Here is a 19,065-nt window from a genome sequence, read left to right on the forward strand (position 1 = left end):
GACAGAAAAGGGGCTCGCACGGAGTCAGCGCACAGGACTTTATAAACAGCGGCCAACGCCTGCCCACCTCCACCAGGCTGGCACCCTCAGCTGAGGCAGAGAGCAGCCTGGGCGCCCACCGCCCGACAGTCACCGACAAGCCCGCCTGGCAAAAGCCCCTCAGCCTCGGCCTCCTTCCTCAGCTGCCTCCCAAAGGGGCCCGAGCTGGGGCTGGGGCAGGCAGGGGGGCGTTGGGGTGGCTGTACCCTCCTCTGCAGAGGGGACAAGAGCAGAAGCCCAGCGCTTGCTGGACAGGCCAGGGAGCAGCGCGTCAGTGCTTGAGGGGTGAGTCCAGGCCCTGGGGATGGGACAACGCGGGTGACGCCAGGGCCCCGGGGCCGCGGGAGAAGCCTTTGTTCTTGCCAAGGCGGCTGCAGGCTGGAGGCTTCGCATTGCCGGGTCCGGGGCTGGGGGAGCCGGCGATCGCCGGCCCGAGGCCCTGGCGAGCGGAGGTCTTTCCCAAGAGCTCCTTGAACACGGAGTCCATGGTCTGTGTCACGGCCTAGAGGAGAGAAGAGAAAGGGAGGGCATCTGTTGGGAGCCGCCCCACCTGCCCTGCCCGGTTTCTCTTCTGTCACTTTCGGCGTGGCCGTCACAGCTGCCTCTGGGGACAACAATTCCTCAGCTCAGCCCTGAAGCGGGGACCCCTTCGGTCGAGGCCCAGATCTCCCCTCTTCCTCTCATACCCACTGTCTCCCTGGCCTCCCGGACGGTGCCCACCCGCACCCCGCCCGGCCCTGCCCGCCGCACGCCTCCCCTGGGGTCTCCCGGCTGCCCTACCCCACCCTTACCCCTTGGCTCCGGCCCCTCGGGCATTTGCGTCTGTGTGGCCCAGCTCCCTGCCTTGCCCCCGGACTCCTAGGCCTGGCCACGGGGCCACAGCTGGCACGCAGCCAGTCCCCGCTCTCACCTTGTCTACCTCCACGTATCGCTCTGGGGAGGTGGGGACCAAGCAGTGCCGCCTGTGCCCAGCGGGACCCCCGGGTGTGCCCAGAGGGGCGTCAGGTGGGGTGCATGGCTCTGGCCTGCAGGGGACGGACAGTGAGCCTGGCGGCACCTCCTCCCGTGCCAGGGCACGGCCAAGGCAGGGGGAACAGCAAGGCTGGTCCGGTGGGTCCCTCCTGCCCTCCTCTGGCGTCCCTCAGCCGGACGGCCCTCCCCCACCGGGCCCCTGTCCACGCGGCCACAGTCAGACCCCCCCCCGCCCCTTCTGACCAGGCGTGGCACTCGGCTCCCCAACCGCGGTGCTCAGGCCGAGGTGAGCGAGGGGGGCCACCACGGCGAGTCCTCCCGAGGAACCACCTTTTCCTTGCTCACCGGTGGGCAAATTCTGTGGCCGGGAGGACACCTGGACTGCTCAGCAGCTCCCCCGTAGCCTGTGGCCCCTGGCCGGCGGCGTGCTTCTCTGCACTGGGGTCAGAGAGACAGCCTGTTGGGAGCGCCCATTCGGGGGGCAGGCCCCGGGGGGCCGGCGGGCTGGGGAAGCGGGGACTCGGGGCAGGGGACGAGCCGAAAAGCTGGCTGAGCGAGAGGCGGCCCACTCACCCTGCAGGCAGCGTGATGTACTTGTGCGGGATGAGTCCCCGGGTGCCCGCGCGCTCGCCCCGCCACCAGTCGCCTGAGGCCCGCTCGAGCAGCCGCAGCACATCCCCGCGCTGGAAGCTCAGCTCCTGGGCCGTGCGGCCCGTGTAGGCGAAGCAGGCCACGGCCTCCACGGCCCCCTCCAGGTCTGGGGAGAAAAGGGGGTCCGAGCTGGGAGGCGGAGCAGGCGGGCGCCCAGGAGGCCGGGCCCTCCTCGTCTCGCAGCTCCCTCACTCACCGTCCTCCTGGGCCGGGGTCCCTGCTTCCAGCTCCGGCTCATTCTCCCCCGCCAGGCCCTCCAGGTGGGCGTCCCTGAGGTCAGAGGGAGGCGTCTGAGTAGGTGAGGGGGTTCCCCGGTGCTCGGCCCCCGAGCCGGGCCCGCCAAGAGCCTACCCCAGGCAGCTGGTAGAAGGCGGTGCCATGCACTTCTCATAGACGGGGCCGGGCACCAGGCTCACGGGCGGGAAAACCCGCGATGGCTGCACGATGAGCGTCTGCACCAGCTGGTTCACCCGGCCCTGCAGGGCCACCGGGTCCTGCCCCGCGGGCACAGGCAGCAGTGTCGGCCCAAAGCACACGGCCAGGTTGTAGGGGTCCATCATGTTCTCGTCGCTGTACTGAGCCAGGCTGGGGAGCACACACGGGTCACGGGCAGGGAGCTCCCCGCCCGGTGTCCCCTGCACCCCCACGGGCAGCCCTCCTCGTCCCCTAAGGAGCACTCACTGGTTGAGGAAGGTGAAAAGGTAACGCAGGACCACCAGCACGGGTCTGGGCAGCCGGGCCAGCAGTTGGCTCACGAGCTCCACCCGCTCCGCCACGGCCTCCAGCTCTGTGGCCCAGGCCACCGCCCGAGGAGAGGAGCGCGTGAGTGTGACCACGGCCACCGGAGAGCGGCCCCTGCCCCCCACCCCCCAGCCGGCCTCAGGCCCCGGCCTCACCTGCAGAAGCCAGCAGGTCCGCGAACAGGTCCGGCGGGAAGAGCGGGGGGTCCAGGCTCCGGAAGTAGAGCTTCAGCACCCCAGCCACGGAGTCCAGGTCGTGGGCCGTACAGCCTTCCACCAGCGGGTCCTCCCCTGAGGGTGACCGAGGGAGCAGAAGGCCGATCGCAGCGGCTCTAGCTAGCCCCCACGCCCACCCCATCCTGCCGGTCCCTACCTCTCTCGAAAGCGTCGCGGATCTCTGAGACCCGGAGCTGGGCACCTGACACCCGGAAGATGCCCTCGTGCTGCAGGCCTGAGGGAGGATGAGAGCGGACGGGCGCTGAGTCCCGCCCCCCACCCCGCCAGGCTCCGGTGCCGGGCGCCGGGCGCCAGGCCGGCAGGAGGAGGGCCCGGGGGTGGCTTACCATTCAGGTTAATGAAGCGGACACAGCTCTCCACCACCAGGGGCACGGGCTGGCCTGAGCTCTGGGAACAGAGAGGGTGTTCACGTCACTGTCCCTCCTTGTCATCTGCTCACTTGTATTTGCTCTTAACGATCCATTATGGCTATCGGCAACGACGTGTGGCACGCGGTTTGTGAGAGTCGCTCCCACGTGTCTGATATCCCTGGGGCCATTCTAGGCCTTACACTGTTTGCTGCTTAAAGTTGGCCGGTAAAAGTGCAACCAGATTCTCTACGTTGACCTGGAATCAGGTGACATTGCAAAACTCAAATTTGTTCACTTAAGTAGCCCCCTGCTTCTTTTCAATACGTACAAAGTGCATCATCACGTCATAAAAAAGGCTAGTGCTGTTTCTTCTTTTCAGACCTTTCTCGCCTCCCTCATTTCACTTTCTAGGGTCCCCAGTACCGTGCTAGCCAGAAGTGGGGCTTGTGGGCTCAACTCGTTGCGCATCCCCGCCCGAGGCTGTCTGTAGGTGGCTGATACTAGTGAAAGATGTTCCCTTCCATCAGTGGAGGCCGGACAAGGCCCATCCAAGAAGGGACAGTTGACCGGTCATCGGCAACGGAGGACACGGGAGCCCCGGGCTGGACAGAAACCAACATGCAGGGGAGGGCCTGAGCACAGCTGCACTGTGAGGCAGGGCCAGTACCTGGATAAACTTCTCCATGTCTCCCCCGAAGAGTTTCTGGTTATACTGGGAGCTGGGGCGGGGCTGGCGGCTCTTCTGGAGTTTTCTCTGTGTGTACTGGGTCCTGGGGGGCAACGGAAGCTGGCTCGGAGGGGAGGGGGCATGGAGAACAGGATGTCCCGCCCCCTAGCCGAGGCAAACGGGGCCCTGGAGCCCGCGAGGTATTCCAGAACCCGAGGGGCAAAGTGGAAAACTGAAGCCGTGGGACAATGCGCAGCAGAGGTGGGCCGCAAGGAGGCGGGGTGCGGACACTGAAGCCTGGCCCCCGCGGCACAGCAACTCCTCCGAAGCAGCCCCGAGTGAAGCACTCACCGAGACGCCTCCCACTCCTCCTTGTCACCTGGGGAGGAGAAAACATTGCTGTGCGTCTTGGGCCAGCAGGTCCTCAATGCGCCGCACAAAGGCATGGCCCGAAGGTCAAGGGTGGTGGCCAGATAGGGACCGGGACCCTTGCCCGGCTAGCCCCTGCATGCCGACCAACCTCTCCGGGCAGAGAGGAACGTGGCTGGCTGGGGTTCCCAGGCAGGAAGGCTGAGGGCAGGTGCCACTCCTGGCCCTGGGGGTGGGGAGGAAGCGGCCAAGGGCCGGACGGGGACCCACCTCGCTGAATGGCCTCCTGCAGTTTCTCATGCTTGGCCTGCAGCTTGGCGAGGATGCTTCGTCCACTCAGGTACTCCTGGAGCTTCTGGGAAGCCCCGAGAAGAGCCCAGAGTTGTAATCCCTGCTCCGGGCCCTTCCAGCGCCCTGCCTCTGCCCCTGCCCCTGCGCCCCCGGGGCCGCACCGTGACGTAGAAGGTCTCAGTCTCCTGCTGCTGGCCCCGCCTCCGGCCAGCCTGCCGAGAACCCGGATCCGAGCTGGTGGACTTGAGGGACTCGGTGGAGGGGCTGGCTTGGAAAGAGTCAAGCACGTCCCCATCTTCCGACGCCACCACCTCCAGTAAGGCCTGCAGCGTGGCCTTCAGAGTCTTGCTCACCTAAGGAGAGGACGGCACCAGGGGAGGAAGCAATGGGGCACAACCGAGGGACAGGAAGTCCAAGTCAGAAGGGAAGGGGAGGGGAGGCCATGGCCACCTGGCTCCACGTCTTCAGTCCCGAGTCCCCACCGGAGCGCGCATACCTCCTCCGTCTCGATGGTCTGTCGGTCCAGGCGGCTCTGGATATTCTGGGCCCTGGGCAGGATCTCGTCCCGCAGTTCTATTTCCACCTGGATCTCAGCCACCTGTGTGGGGCAGCGTCCAGGGCACTGAGGGCTGAGCCTGGGGACAGAAAGCTCAGACGTGGAAGTGGGGCTGGGCAGTGGGCGCGAGGGAGGCATGCACGTTTCCTCTGCCTCGGCGGCTGCTGTCCAGAACCACCGATCCACGCGCCGTGATACACCCGCTCCGGAAGACGCTAAGGGCCCCTCCCCAAGAGACAGGAGCACGCATGTGTGAAGACGCTGGGGGCAGCACTCCTTGTAACAGCCCCCAGACAGGAGCAGCCCGAGCATGTACCAGCAGATGAAAGGGTAAGCAAGTGTGTCACATCCGTACAGTGTAATGTCACTCAAGCCACAAAAACGAACGATGTCCTGGCTGCCCCACGCTATGATGCAGGTGAGCCCGGAAGACATTCTGCTAAGTGAGAGAAGCCAGACAGAAAAGGCACATGTCGTATGCTTCCGTGTGCATACAATTCCAGAAGAGGCAAAGCCACAGAGACAGAAAGCAGATGAGCAAGGGGCGCCTGGGTGGCTCAGTCGGTTGAGCATCCGACTCTTGATTTCAGCTCAGGTCACGATCTCATAGTTTGCGAGTTCGAGCCCCGTGTCGGGCTCTGCGCTGGCGGTACAGACCTGCTTGGGATTCTCTCTCCCCCTCTCTTTCTGCCCCTACCCTGCTCTCTTGCATACTCTCTCTCCCCAAAATAAATAAACATTAAAAAAAAAAAACACATCATAAAGAGAATGGAAAGTTACACAGTGAGATGAGTGGGTGCCAGGGACTGGGGAGTGACTGCTTAATGAGTCCAAGGTTTCTTTTTAGGAGTGAACGTGTTTTGGAAGGAGATAGTGGTGATGGTTGCGTAACTCTGCATATATTCTAGAACCCACTGAATTGCACACTTTAAATGGGTAGATGACATGGTATGCGGCTCATACCTCAATAAAGCAGTTCATTATTTCTTTAAGTTTATTTATTTGGAGACAGGCCAGTGGGGAGCAGAGAGAGAGGGAGACAGAGAGAATGTCAGGCAATCCTCTGCACTGTCAGCACTGAGCCCAATGCGGGGCTCAAAGTCATGAGCCATGAGATCGTGACCTGAGCCGAAGTCGGACGCTCAACCGACTGAGCCACCCAGGCACCCCCTGGAAGAGATTTGCACACTTGTGTTCACCGCAGGAGGACTCACAGCAACCAAAAGGAGGAACCAACCCAAGTGTCTATCAACGGATGAATTGATAAGCAAAATGTGATCTGTCCACAGAATATAACATTATTCAGCCTTAAAAAGAAAGGAGGGGCTCAGTCCTGGGTGGCTCAGTCCATTAAGCATCCGACTTTGGCTCAGGTCATGATCTCACCATTCATGAGTTCGAGCCCCACGTCAGGCTCGGTGCTGACAGCTCAGAGCCTGAAGCCTGCTTCAGATTCTGTGTCCCCCTCTCTCTGTTCCTCCCCTGCTCGCACTCTGTCTCTCTCTCTCTCTCTCTCTCTCTCTCTCTCAAAAATAAGTAAAGATTAAAAAAAATTAAAAAAGAAAAAAAAAGAAAGGAGATCCTAGGTGGCTCAGTCGGTTAAGCACCAGGCTCTTGATTTTGGCTTAGGTCACAATCGCACAGTTCATGGAATCGAGCCCCAAATTGTACTCTGCGGAGACAACACAGAGCCTCCTTGGGATTCTCGGCCTCTCTCTCTCTGTCCCTCCCCAGCTCGAGCTCTTTCTCTCTCTCTCTCAAAATAAACATTTGAAAGAAAGAAAGAAAGAAAGAAAGAAAGAAAGAAAGAAAGAAAGAAAGAAAGAAAGAAAGAAAGGAAGGAAGAAAGAAAGGTAGGGCACCTGAGTGGCTCAGTCAGTTGGGCGTCCTACTTGGGCTCAGGTCATGATCTCATGGTTCATGAGTTCAGGCCCCATATTGGACTCACTGCTGACAATGCAGAGTTCGCTTCAGATCCTCTGTTCCCCTCTCTCTGCTCCTCCCCCGCTTGTGCTCTCTCTCAAAAAAAAAAGGAAGGAGTTGCTGTCACAGGCTACAACATGGATGAACCTTGAGGACACTATGCTGAATGAAACCAGCAAGTCACAATAGACAAATACAGTATGATTTCACTTGTGTGAGTGATCTAGAGTAGTCTAGAGCTAGACCTAAATTCACAGAGACAGGAAGTAGGATGGTGGGCACGGAGGGGGGGGTTGGGGAAGGGGGAGTTAGTGTCTAATCAGGACAGAGTGTGGTTTGGGAAGATGGAAAAGTTCTGGAGACATGAGTTCCAGCCCCACATTGGGTGTAGAAATTATTTAAAAATACACACACACACACACACACACACACACACATTTAAAGTGGTAAATTTCATGTATATTTTACCATAAAAATAAAATTAAAAAAGTCTCTTCAGGCCCTAGGGAACACTGACGTTAGAAGACCCTCGCTCAAACCCATACAATTAGCAGCAAACTAGAGATCTGCCCTCTAGAAAGGATAAATCAGAGGGATTCTGGACTTAGGGACAGTAGTCACTGCCAAAGAAGGGGACAAAACTTCCTAGTGATGAGAAAGAATAAAGCAGCCACTGCCATCTGGAGCTGCCCAGATGGGACTGGGTGTTATCCTACTGAACATAAGGAATGTCACAGAGCATCAACATCACACAAGGTCCCTCTGTGACCACGATAGGGGAAGACCAAAGCAAGACCACCCCATCATGACATGTGAGGGCAGACCAAAACGAGAACTCTGTCCCAGCCACAAAAATGGCCAAACCTCCCTCTGTTTGGGCTACTACGAGTAACGGCTGCCTTCGCGTCCCTTCATCCCCCACCCCACCCCCACCTCTTGCCTCCCAGATAAGATTTATGAACACCTCCGATCAGAGTTACCCCTGCTTCCTCACAGTATCTAGGCCAGAGCTGAGTCCCTCCCCCAAGTCCCCTAAACTCAGCCCCAGTCCTACTGACCCTTTCTAGCACCCTCTTACCAGGACACCTGCCAACTCCCCACCATGGAGGTCTCCCTCAAAGTAATGGTCTGAGTCCCTGAGGGGAAGCCCTCTGTTGACAAGCTCTGTTTGTGCACGTCACATATCTTTAAAAAATTTTTTTTATTATTTATTTTTGAGAGAGCGCAGGTCGGGGAGGGGCAGAGAAAGAGGCAGACAGAATCCCAAGCAGGCCCCAAGCTGTCGGCACAGAGCGCACCTCAGGGCTTGAACTCACGAACCGTGAGATCATGACTCGAGCTGAAACCAAGAGTGGACGCTTAACCCACTGAGCATGTCAACTACCTAATCCACCCCTCAGTGCTTCCTCTTAAATATGAACTGATGGCCAAGAGTTGCCAGCCATGTGAGGGAAGCTCTAAAATGAAAGAGAAAGATGAAAGCAAGCTTTTTTAAAAACTGCAAGAACAAAGAAATTGCAGGGAGCAGAGAAAAATGTCAAGAAAACAAAAATGAACATTTCAGAATGATTGGAGGTGATATTATATCCGTGAAACAAGAACAAAGGGTTATTTTAAATTGGAATTTGGACAACAAAACAGAACTCTTAGAAACAAAAACTGTGAAAGTAAATTGTTTTAAAAAGTCAACGAGGGGTTGAAGAAATCACTAAGGAAGCAGAATTAAAAGGAATAGAGGTTGGGGAATAGGAAAGAGAAAAGATAAGAAAATTAGAGAACCAACCCATGGAGTCCAGCAACCAGTTACAAGAATTCCTGAAAGTGAGAGAAAAGTTAAGAAGTTAAGTTAAAAAGTTAAGAAGAGGAAGTGATCGAAGGGATAATATGAGCCCCAAACCTAAGGACACACGATTTTACAGTGACAGCACCCAGCAGTTGTCCAGCAGGGAGAAGGAAACAGGATCCCCAAAGAACATCATTGTACAATTTTACAAGGGGGGAAGAGACTCCTAAAAGCTTCGGGGAGAAAACTTGCAGGCCACACACAAGTATCAGAAATCAGAATGGCATTGGGTTTCTCACCTAAGCACTGAAATCCTAGAGCGATGCCCTTACCAGTCTAAGGGGAAAATTATTTTCAACTCTGAATTCTATATCCAGCTAAACTACCAATCGATTTCAGGGATAGAATCCAGGCATTTTCAGACAAGCGGAGTCACAGATTGCCCGCGGGGGCGGGGGGTGGGGGGGCGGAGGAGGGCAGAGGGTGAGGAGAGGGTGGCGGGGCTGAGCAGTAGCCGGCCCTGGGAGGAAGTCGGTAGAAAAGCAACTAGCAGGCTGCTGTGAAGTTGAACACAGGGAGGGCAGCCCCAGAAGCAACAGCCAGAACACTGGGAGGTGGCTGTTTCTGGGGAGTGGAATCGGGAACAGAAAGGGTGAGTCAGAGAACTGCTATGTGGCATCGTAAGCCTTGAGTAACATTTGACTTTTTCAACTGTGACTCGGGTCAAAATACAGAGTAAAAAGCTAACAGCTCCGTGTAACCCCAGGCCGTTCAGTGCCCTCCAGGATAAACTGGTAGAGGAAAAAATAGCTCAGAGACCAAGGAAAAGACGCTAGCTATATTCTACTGCTGCTTTGGTTCATTTCCCCTCAACCTTGAATTACGAAATGTCAAAGCATGCACAACATCTGGAAGAGGAGTATATGGACAGCCATATGCCCACCTAGTACCTGTGTCAACCTGGTGATCTTTTTGCTGTGTTTGTCCTGGTGCGGACGCATGCGTTCATTGGCTGAACTGCAGAAGTGAGCGGCACAAGTTTGCTCGCTTCAAACGCAAGTGGCCAAACTTACGGGGGGCCTCGTTTGCCTCGAGGACATTGAATGAGGGCTGAGCAATCAGCTGCGTGCAGGAGTTGCGACTCCCGAGCCAAGTGGAACTCATCTGACTGGACCACTGTGACAACAACAGAGACCAGAGAGCACAGAGCCCTTTGCCTCGCTGCTTGGCGCATGAGGGGCAGGCGCCGTGACCCTCACCTCATCTCCCTCGTGGGGCTGGTAGTCGAAACGCAGCGGGGGACAGAAGGCGACTGCGTGCACCTCCAGAACCTTGGCCTTGTCCCCTGGAGGATCTAGGGCCTCCACCGCCTCTTCCAGGCTGCCGAGACCCTGCATCTGGGAGGCCTGGGTGCGGGTCTCGGCAGCCGTGTAGCTCCGGAGCACCTGGCCCAGGGCTAAGTGGAATCCTGTGTCACAGCACTGGGGAGGAAGCAAGAACGCGGCTCAGGGTGGGCCCCGGGGCACGGGGCACCGGGCGCAGCCTGCCCGCCTGGCACTCACATCCATGAGATCCAAGACGTCGTGCAAGTAGTAGTTGCTGACGGCAGCATTGACGCTGGCCAGGCTGAGCAGGTACTCGTTGCGAGCCTTTGTGCACTTGACTTTATGCTCCAAGAACTTGGCCTGACGCTGCTCAAGACCGCACAAGTACACCAGGGTCACCTACTCGGCCAGCCGGCCCCCATCTCAGGCCTTCCCTGGGATCTCCACCTCCACACCCCATCTGCGTGCGGACCTCTGCCCCTGATGTCCCACAGGGCCCTCAAACGAATGGCCCAGAAGTCGCAATGTCCTCCCCTGCCCCGCCCCGTGACGCATGAACTCGGGCCGGCAACCCCAGGTGCGCCTCAGCTCCTCCTGGCTCGGGGCCTCCCCATCCTTTCAGGGGCCGCCTCAAACGCTCTCTCCCCGCACGTTGGCCAATCACCCATGCCACGCGTCCTCTTGCCCCTCTGCAACCTGCTGGCACCGTGCGAGGCCGGGTGGCTGGGTGGGCGGACAGCCTCGGGAGCACCAAAGCTCTCCTGACTCCAGCTGGGTAGGGGAGAGCTGGGAGCACAGGGCAGACTGTTCTCCTGCCCCCGCGTCTACCACCCCAGCTTGAGGAGCCGTCCAAAGCCAGGAGAGCTGACCGGAGCTCCGTGGCTGTCCTCTCCCCAGTCCGACGTTCCCCATCCACACACCACCTCCCGGCAGGCCCCAGTGAGGGCCGGGGACTCGCAGGGACAAAGGCCAGAACCGGAGCCTTCGAAGACGGGCGCCCTCCAGACCCACCTTCTCCACCAGCCGCCCTCCCTTCTTGAGGGAGCTCTTGCGGACAGGGCCCGCCTCATTGGTGGCCGTGGCGGCGGTGGCGGCGGTGCGGCCCGCCCGCTTCTCCTCTTGCCGCTCAGCCTCCCGGAGCTTGGCCTCAGCGTTGACGCTCTCCATGTGGTACACGTGGTACGTCTTCTTGGCCTGCAGGGAGGAGCGAGGCCAAGCCGCCCTGCTGAAGGCCACGGCCACAGCCAGGCCGCCCCGTCCTCCCCCCCCCCCGCCCCCACCCGGGGCCATCTGGGATTCGGACCCGGGAGGTAGCCAATCCCGCGTGAGCGCTCAGCCTAACCGCCCTGTGCCCAGAGCAGAGAGAGAGGGCTGTGCTCTCGGTCCCCAAACCCCAGGTCTGTCCCGGCCTCTCGATCCTCTGATCCTTGAGCCCGGCTTGGGGAGATGTGATATGATGGCTTCCCTGTGCCCGGGGGCGGGCCCTGCCCTGTCCTCACCGTCTGAAGCTCCGACACCACCTCCAGGAGCTCCTCCTGCAGCTGCTGCTCCAGATCCTTGGTCTGAGGACGAGAATGTGACCACAGCACTGCCCCAGCACAGCCGCTGCAGACCCGGGGGCGGGGGGGCGGGGGGGGGTGCTGACAGCGGCACTCAAGGCTCCACCTGGCTCCCCGGGCCTGGCGCCCGGCCCACCCGGCCCCGGCCCCCTAGACCCTGAGGCCGTCCACACCTCCCTTGCTGCGTGCCGGGCCCGGGGCGAAGGCCTTACCTTCTTGACTATGCGCCCCACATCCTCCGCGATGTGACTCAGGCGCTGGGCCAGGGGCCCGGCCAGCACCTCGCTGAGGGTGGCGCTCTCCCGGCTCTGCTGCCGCGTATGCTGCAGCAACACGGCCCAGCAGTGCAGGGGCGACAGCAGGGACGGCTCCTTCCTGGGGCAGAGGGGCACTCAGACCGGGAGCGGGGGGGGGGGGGGGGGGAGGCGGGCTTCGGGCTCTACCGTGGCCACCCCACCCCTCGAGTACCCACCGGAAGCTTTGGTGCTCCCGGCCGCCGCCCCCCAGGCGGCCGCCTCGGCTGGAGAAGCGCTCGGCCAGTTTGTCCAGGCCCCGGGAGTACTCCAGCTCCACCTCGGCGCGCCGCCGCATGAACTCGGCCAGCTCCTGCAGCAGGTCCCGCCGCAGCTCGCCCTGCAGCTCCAGGCAGCGCAGCTGCTCGCTCAGCTGCCAGCGCATCTCTGCGAGGGACCGTGGCTCAGGCCCGGCCACGGCCTGAGCGCCCCCCCCCCCACCGTGGCTGCCCCCCCAGACGGAGGAGGAGGGGAAGGACACTGGCCCCCCCCCCCGCGGGGGGCACGCTGGGCTCAGGGCAGTCCGGGGTGGGGAGGGGGAAGGGGCCTCTGGGCTAAGGCTAAAGGGAACCAGCCAGGCCCAAGCAGTTGAAGAACAGGAAGGCTGTTGCGGGCAGACGGGCAGCGGGGCCGATCCGGGGTGGTGGGAACCTGTCGCGACGGTGGGAACCCACAGCTGCCCCGGTGCCATCTGGCCCTGTCCCTAGCCAGGTGCCTTTCAACCGGGCTTCTCGTCACTCCGTGGCTCCTGGAAAGCCCCTGAGCTGTGCGTCCTGCCACTTCCTGCCCTTCGGGAGCCCCGGACCCCAGGCAGGGTGGCGGCCGCGCCGGGGCAAGGCTGCCGTGGCGCTCTGCCGAACCTGCGGCGAACTTGTGGCCACCAGTGGCCTCAGTGGCCGGGAAGCGTGCCCTTGGCCCCTCACGGGGAAAGGGCAGCCCCCTCGGCGGGGCCAATGGCCAGAGCAAGCTGGCTGGGGCTGACAAGGGAAAGGGACTGAGGGAGTTGGCCTGCTTTCGGTCTCCAGTTTCCACCCCCGGCACCCACCCACAGGGCACCCCACCCCCACCTCCTGGCAGAGGCGCCACGCCCAGGGCCCCCACACCGCTGGCTTTTGACACCTTATCGCGGGCTTGATTTGGCAACACTGCTCTCGCCACGAAAGCAAAGATCCGCCTGAATGACACACTTAACCTGCTACAAACACCTTCTGCCACCCACCGGGCGCCCAGGTGGGCATGGGGGCTCCCGGGTCACAAGTCCCGGCCCGGGCTTCAGGCAAAAGGGTCGCCCACTTATTTATCTCCGTCCGTGTGCCCAGGGAGGGACATTAATCGATTTCTCCATTCCACAGAATGTTGATTACATACCCAGTCTGTGCCAGGCATGTTCCAGACGCGGAGACAGTGTGACAGAGGGCTGACCAAGTGCTTGCCCTCACAAAGCCAGGATGGGAAAGGGGGTGCAGATCACAAGGGGCCACACACATACTAGAACGTCCAGGAGCACGGGGTGCTGAGGAGGCAAACCCAGCAAGGTGAGAGCAGAGCTGGAGGTGAGGGCAGGGAGGGGTCCTTCTAGAGGGGGGCCAGGAGCTGAAGGAGGTGACACAGGGGGCGTGGGCCGTTGGAACCAGGGTGGCTGGAGCAAGCCGTGGGCACACGCAGATGGCACAGGGCCCGTGGTCAGGGAAGGACTTCCAGCCAGTCACCGAGAGGGAGAGGAGACACAGCAGCCGAGCACCACGGTCCGGCTCCCCCTGGGCTGCCATGGGGAGGCCAGGCAGAGGTCAGGTGACCTCTCCGGTGGTGGAGAGAAAGTGCCCAGCTCCAGTGGCAGCTCCAGAGCCGCTCTAGGCAGAAGACAGCGAGGCCTCAGACCAGGGAGCAGGTGAGGGAGGAGGTGAGAAGCAGCAGGGGCCCAGGTCCACTGAAGAAACTGCCCTGCAAACAGCTCAGCGCCTGTCCTCCTTGCATTTGTGTCCTGCCAGTGACTTCCCAGGGGCCGTGGGCGTGGCGCCGCCTCCGTGGGTACCGCTTGCCGGCATCCCCATCTCCTTGTCTGCTCTCCCTTTAGAGAAGGTGCCTTTCTTTCTTTCTTTCTTTCTTTCTTTCTTTCTTTCTTTCTTTCTTTCTTTCTTTCTTTCTTTCTTTTAATTTTTATTTATTTGAGAGAGAGGGAAAATGAGCAGGGAAGGAGCAGAGAGAGAGGGAGACCCAGAGTCCAAAGCAGGCTCCGGGCTCCGAGCTGTCGGCACAGAGCCCAACACGGGGCTCGAACCCACGAACCAAGAGATCATGACTTGAGCCGAACTCAGATGGTGGGGGGGGGGGGGGGGGTGCTTCCTGACAGGAAAGCCGCTGCAGAGCAGGGCAGGGCTGAGTGACCCAGTCCACTCACACCCTCTGAGGCCGGGCTCCAGTGGCTGGCTCTCCGCTCCAGGCGCCAGGGGGAGCGGGCTCTATGCCACCTGCAATCTGGGGATTCGTCACCGAATCAGGGCAACATTTTTGAGATCAAAGTGAATCTCATTTCATTCCAAGAAAGATCTGAAATGTCCCCACTCACCTCACCTTCCTCTGGTGTCTGCCCCGCCCTCCCAGAGCACCAGGTCCCTGGAGACCAATTACAACCGAACAGTGCTGAACAAAACAGCACGCCAGCCGGCTTCATTTTTTCTTCAGGGCAGCCGTGCCTCGGTTAGATACGCTGGTTGTGTCGAGTAGACCGGGGACTGAGCATCACCTGAACGCAGCGAGCTGGTGCCCAGTCCCCAGCCTCGGCCGGCACTCTCCAGCTCTCAGATCTCAGCTCAAATGCACTCATCATCAACCCTTTCCCGACCTCCTCCCAATCTAGCTCTGGCCCTCCTCCCACCCCCTTCCTCCACCTCTGCGCTCTCCCCTTTTAGAGTGGCCAGCATCATTCTGGAACCTAATCGTGTTAGAGGACGTTTGCTGTCTGAGGGCAGGGACTGGTTCTCTTTTGCTCAGCGCTGTATTCCCAGGGCCTGGGACAGAAAAGCTGCGTGCAAAACAGCTGTGGAAAGGAAGGATGGAATCCACATAGGCCTGAATTGCAGAGCTGAGCCTCAGGCCCCACCAGCACTTCCTGTGAGCAAGGCATACGGTCTCACTTCTGCTGACCGAAACCACGACTGTGCTGACCTTTCACAATTTAGGGTGTCAAGACAGTGATCCTGTTTTTTTTTTTCAGCATGGTAAAAAGTTTTTGGGGGGGGAGGATGGGTTTACAAGCTAAAGTCACTGGAGGCCTTGCTCAAATACCCAATTTTTCAGTGTGAATTAACCGACCCATATTTGCTGACTGAAGAGTTTCCAAAGCCCTTCAGCCTCCTGACGTTTTGGGGAAACGGGTTGGGGGGTCATTCTCTCCACCTGCCGAGCTGGCACGCCCTGCAAAGTCACCTCAAGTTGGCTCCGGGCAGCAAGAGCTACCAGAGGGGAGGACCCAGGCACACTTTGGCGGAAACTGCTCGCATTGGTTAATTGTGGTGGAACCTGCATCTCTGGGTTGGAAGGAATTTCAAAGGTCATCTCCGTGTCCCTCGGAGGAACCGTGACCGTGTGCAAGGCACTTCTCCCTGAGGTTCGGTTTCCTTCGTCGGGAAAACAGAGCGATTGAGAGTCATATATGGAGGGTCACACATCTGAAGACACGGGGAAATTTTAGGGCCCCAACTTGGATTGCTACCTGCTTTCCTTCGCAAGAGTCACGGTGCCCTGAGTAAGACCGACAGCAAATTTGCAAAGCTGATTTGCATGAGATTTGCACAAAGTGTTTCTCAGAACCCAAGGAAGTCCACCCTCAGAAGGCTTCGAAGCTGGCCCCGCTCTATCTCTAAGTGCCGGTTTCATCCTCAGACAGCGGCCCTCAACTCTGAGCCACCTCGGTGCCCACCAGAGGGCCAAAAACTGGTTTCAAGGCAAAGCCATCACTACTCCAGCCACCTAGGCACGCAGACTCCCTTACCTCGGCCTCCCCAGCAAAACTGAGGTGTTCGATTTCACTGTGGCTAGAATGCCACTTTCAAGGGGCCCCCTTCCCTCCTCGGGCTCCTTGGGTGAGGTGCAGGGGGACCCAAGGAGGGCAGAGCGACCAAAGGAAGGGAGGGAAGAAGGAAGGGGGAACAGCCCGCGGTTGAGGCCAAGGGGAGGCGGAGAGGCGGGTAAGAGGCTCGGGCTCCCTCCCTCAACCCCCTCCGGAGGTCGCGGGGGGGGGGGGGGGGGAGGGGAGGGGGGGCTTGGGGGGGGGGGCCGGGGAGCGGAGCAGCGGGCCCTGGGCCAGCGGCGGGACTTTTCCGGGTCTCCGCAAGGGAACCGGGCCGGCAGCGCCCAGCGCCCTCTCACCTTTGACTTGCGCCTCATACTCGGCCTGCGGCCCCCGCTCCCGGCGCAGCTTCCCATGCGCGGCCATGGCTTCCGGGCGGCCGCGCCGTCGAGCCCCGCTGCTCCCACGCGGCCGCGAGCGGGCCGGGCGCCGGGACCTGGGGCTCTGCAGCCAGCACCCTGCTCTGGCTCCGCCTCGCCCCGCCCCTCCCCCTCCCCACGGCTCCCGGGGCGGGGCGCCCCCCCCCCCCTGCCTGGCGCCACCCGCGAGGGGTTCCTGCCTGGCAGGGTCCCGCTACGGCTGGACCTTGCTGCCCCCTCGTGCTGAGCGCTGGGCACACACCTGGGCTGCCCGTGCCCAATGCTCAGCTGCCAGGCAGCCAGGGCCAGTGTGAGGGCCTCAACGTTCCAGGAAGCTGGCAGCCCCCAGAAGCTGTCTGCTCACCGCGGCCCAACCACACCCTTCACAGCACGGCCCCGGGGCCCTCAATGCCGGTGGGCAGCGCTACCGTAGCTGCTCCGGGCCCTGGACGCCCCTGGGTCACCTGCTTCCCCCAGACTCCCAGGACATCAGATGGGACCTACCCATCTCCACTGCCAGCCCTGAGAGATAAGTGTATGCCTGGAGAGGCTGGTGGGAAGTTCCCAGGGTGGGTGGGGGAAGGAAAGTCAGCGCCAGAGAACAGAACCTCGGCCATTGTTCCCTCGGGCCCCCCCGCCCTTGTTTTGAGGAGAGCAGGGTTTGGCTAAGGTTCCCCTTCAGCTCAACCCCATAGGGAGGAACAAGCCTCATTTCCCCATAGGTAGTTACCACTTCCTACCACTTCCTGCTGCCGGAAGACACTCTTGTGCGTCCCCCACCCCAGCTTGCACCTGCCCTGTTTTAGGCTTGGGCTGGTGGGGTTCAGCCGTCCTCTTCCCCCCTCAGAGCAAGGCCTTAGCAAGCCTGAGGGCAAATCTTGGGGCCTCCCTTCTCCGGGAGTGCTGGAGTTTCCCTCTACCCCTCTCTACCAACTGGAAGCCCAAGGGCAACAGAGTTTCTCCAGTAAATTGGGAAGGCAGGGTGCAGGTGGCAATTGACAAACCGGAGTAGACAACGGTCTCCAGTTGGGAGGGAGGGAAATCCCCAGGGTAAAGATGGTGGGAGAGGGGCGAGGCAGTGAGGCTCCAGACTTGTGCCCGGGGAGGCAGGCCTGTAGGCACCAGGGCAAGGAGTCCAGGCACGCATGTGTGTGCATGGATGTCAAAGTCAGGCTGTGTGCAAATGTGGGCACATATGACCTCGACCTACAGCTCTGGGAGGAAGGGGAGGCTGTGCAGGTACTTCCCGCCTTCAAACTATGAGCAGTTCTTTTGCCCAGAAGGGGAAAACATACCTCCTCAGCTCCCTGCCCACCCACCCCAACTCCCGCCCAGTACCCAGGACCTTCTCTAAGACACCACGTGTCCATGGGGTCTGGGGCCGGAAGCCCTGGGAGCCGGCCAGACACCAGCAGGCCAGGACCTGGGCTCCCAGCAGCCGGTCTCAGCAGTACCACTGTTTGAGTCCTCCTACGAGGCAGGCGAGCCCCGTCCAGAGGCATGCACGGGCACTCCCACCCCCAAACCTGCTCCTGTGTCAGGGACCCATGCCCTCATCAGCTAACCCCAACACACCTCGCCCCCTACGCTCCATCTGAGCCCTGACTGGTCCCTCAATGTCCCTCACCCACGCAGCAGAGCCAAGCACGGAGCTCAAGCCCACAGGAAACTGCTGTGAACTGGCTTCAGCCCCTACTTTCAAATAGATGGACCAGAAGGAGATGAAATCAACGGGGAGACTGTTACAGCTATCCACGTCAGAGCGAGAATACACAAGGGCATGAATCAGGCAGTGGAGGTCCCATATGAAGATGCTGTGAGGCCCCTATTTTCCTACAAGCCTGCTTTCCAGAAGTGTAAGAATGGGGGTTTCAGGGGCACCTGGGGGGTGCAGTCGGCTGAGCGTCTGACTTTGGCTACAGTCATGATCTCACCACGCGGGAGTTCGAGCCCCACATCGGGCTCTCAGCTATCAGTGTGGAGTGCGCTCCGGTTCCTGTCTCCCTCTCCCTCTCTCTCTCTGGCCCTCCCCAGCTCGTACTTTCGGTCTCAAAAATAAATAAAAACAAGGGTGCCTGGGTGGCTCAGTCAGCTGAGTGTCTGACTTCAGCTTAGGTCATGATCTTATGGTCTGTGAGTTGGAGCCCCACATCAGACTCTGTGCCGGCAACTCAGAGCCTGGAGCCTGCTTCGGATTCTGCGTCTCCCTCTCTCTCTGCCCCTCCCCTGTTCACATTCTGTCTCTCTCTCTCTCTCAAAAATAAACATTAAAAAAATTTTTTTAATAAAAAAAATAGAATGCGGGCTTCAGAGGGGCGCCTGGCTGGCTCAGTCGGAAGAGCATGCAACTCGTGATCTCAGGGTAGTGAGTTCAAGCCCCACGTTGGGCGTAGAGATTACTAAAAGAATGAGAAAAATAATTTTGGGGTGCCCAGGTGGCTCTGTCAATTGGGCGTCAGACTCTTGGTTTCGGCTCAGGTCATGATCTCCGGGTTGGTGAGTTCAAGCCACGCCTCAGCTTCCAGCTGACGGTGTGAAGCCTACTTGGGATTCTCTTTCTCTCCCTCTCTTCCCCTTCCCTAACTCATGCTTGCTCAAGCTCTCTCTCAAGATAAATAAACTTAAAAAAAAAAAAGTTTGGGGGCTTCAAGGGTCAAGGTTGTGCACCCGGTCTGTGTACAGGTTCATCGCTTGGGGAGTCGTCCCCGGAGCCCACCCCTAGGCACACAGCGAGGAGGTAAGGCGGAGGGGCGGGGGGGGGGGGGGCGGCTTTGCCTCCCTCGGCCTTCCAGCCTCAGCTCGGCTCCGCAAGCCGGCACAGAGGCGGCCCCTCCCAGAGGCGGGCGCTGCAGAGACGCGGGAAGTGCTGGGCCCCAAGGGCC

At 60.1% G+C, this 19,065-nt stretch overlaps 1 protein-coding gene across 3 annotated transcripts; it reads right to left on the minus strand.

Annotated features, from left to right (window-relative positions):
• Window positions 1–24: 24 nt before the first annotated feature.
• ARHGAP4 (Rho GTPase activating protein 4) lies at window positions 25–16,271 on the minus strand. Of its 3 annotated transcripts, XM_042974178.1 has the most exons (22): window positions 16,124–16,270; window positions 11,935–12,142; window positions 11,675–11,837; window positions 11,403–11,465; window positions 10,915–11,097; window positions 10,141–10,269; window positions 9,838–10,059; window positions 4,813–4,914; window positions 4,478–4,669; window positions 4,296–4,380; window positions 4,008–4,035; window positions 3,657–3,759; window positions 2,966–3,026; window positions 2,776–2,853; window positions 2,559–2,693; window positions 2,344–2,449; window positions 2,014–2,247; window positions 1,859–1,932; window positions 1,585–1,768; window positions 1,357–1,449; window positions 950–1,064; window positions 25–541 (listed from the first exon to the last, which is right to left on the minus strand). In XM_042974178.1, exons 1-22 carry the CDS (start codon window positions 16,188–16,190, stop codon window positions 311–313), a joined length of 2,856 nt encoding a protein of 951 aa, XP_042830112.1. In that variant the 5' UTR covers window positions 16,191–16,270; the 3' UTR covers window positions 25–310. The 3 variants fall into 3 exon arrangements, with proteins under 3 accessions (XP_042830112.1, XP_042830113.1, XP_042830111.1); XM_042974179.1 differs by lacking the exon at window positions 1,357–1,449 and having other exon boundaries at window positions 16,124–16,271; XM_042974177.1 differs by lacking the exon at window positions 16,124–16,270 and having other exon boundaries at window positions 11,935–13,884.
• Window positions 16,272–19,065: the final 2,794 nt, after the last annotated feature.

Source organism: Panthera tigris, chromosome X (genome assembly GCF_018350195.1).
Source record: "Panthera tigris isolate Pti1 chromosome X, P.tigris_Pti1_mat1.1, whole genome shotgun sequence".
NCBI lineage: Eukaryota > Metazoa > Chordata > Mammalia > Carnivora > Felidae > Panthera > Panthera tigris.

What these genes read in the sequence shown, in the direction of transcription:
- ARHGAP4 (XM_042974177.1), bottom strand. Translation starts at nt 12,446, where the DNA reads ATGGCACCGGGGCAGCTGTGGGTTCCCACCGTCGCGACAGGTTCCCAC. An exon ending in TGGGGCGCATAGTCAAGAAG is followed by an intron (nt 11,466 to 11,674) that starts GTAAGGCCTTCG and finishes TCTCGTCCTCAG; the next exon opens with ACCAAGGATCTGGAGCAGCA. An exon ending in CCTTCTACCAGCTGCCTGGG is followed by an intron (nt 1,933 to 2,013) that starts GTAGGCTCTTGG and finishes CTCTGACCTCAG; the next exon opens with GGACGCCCACCTGGAGGGCC.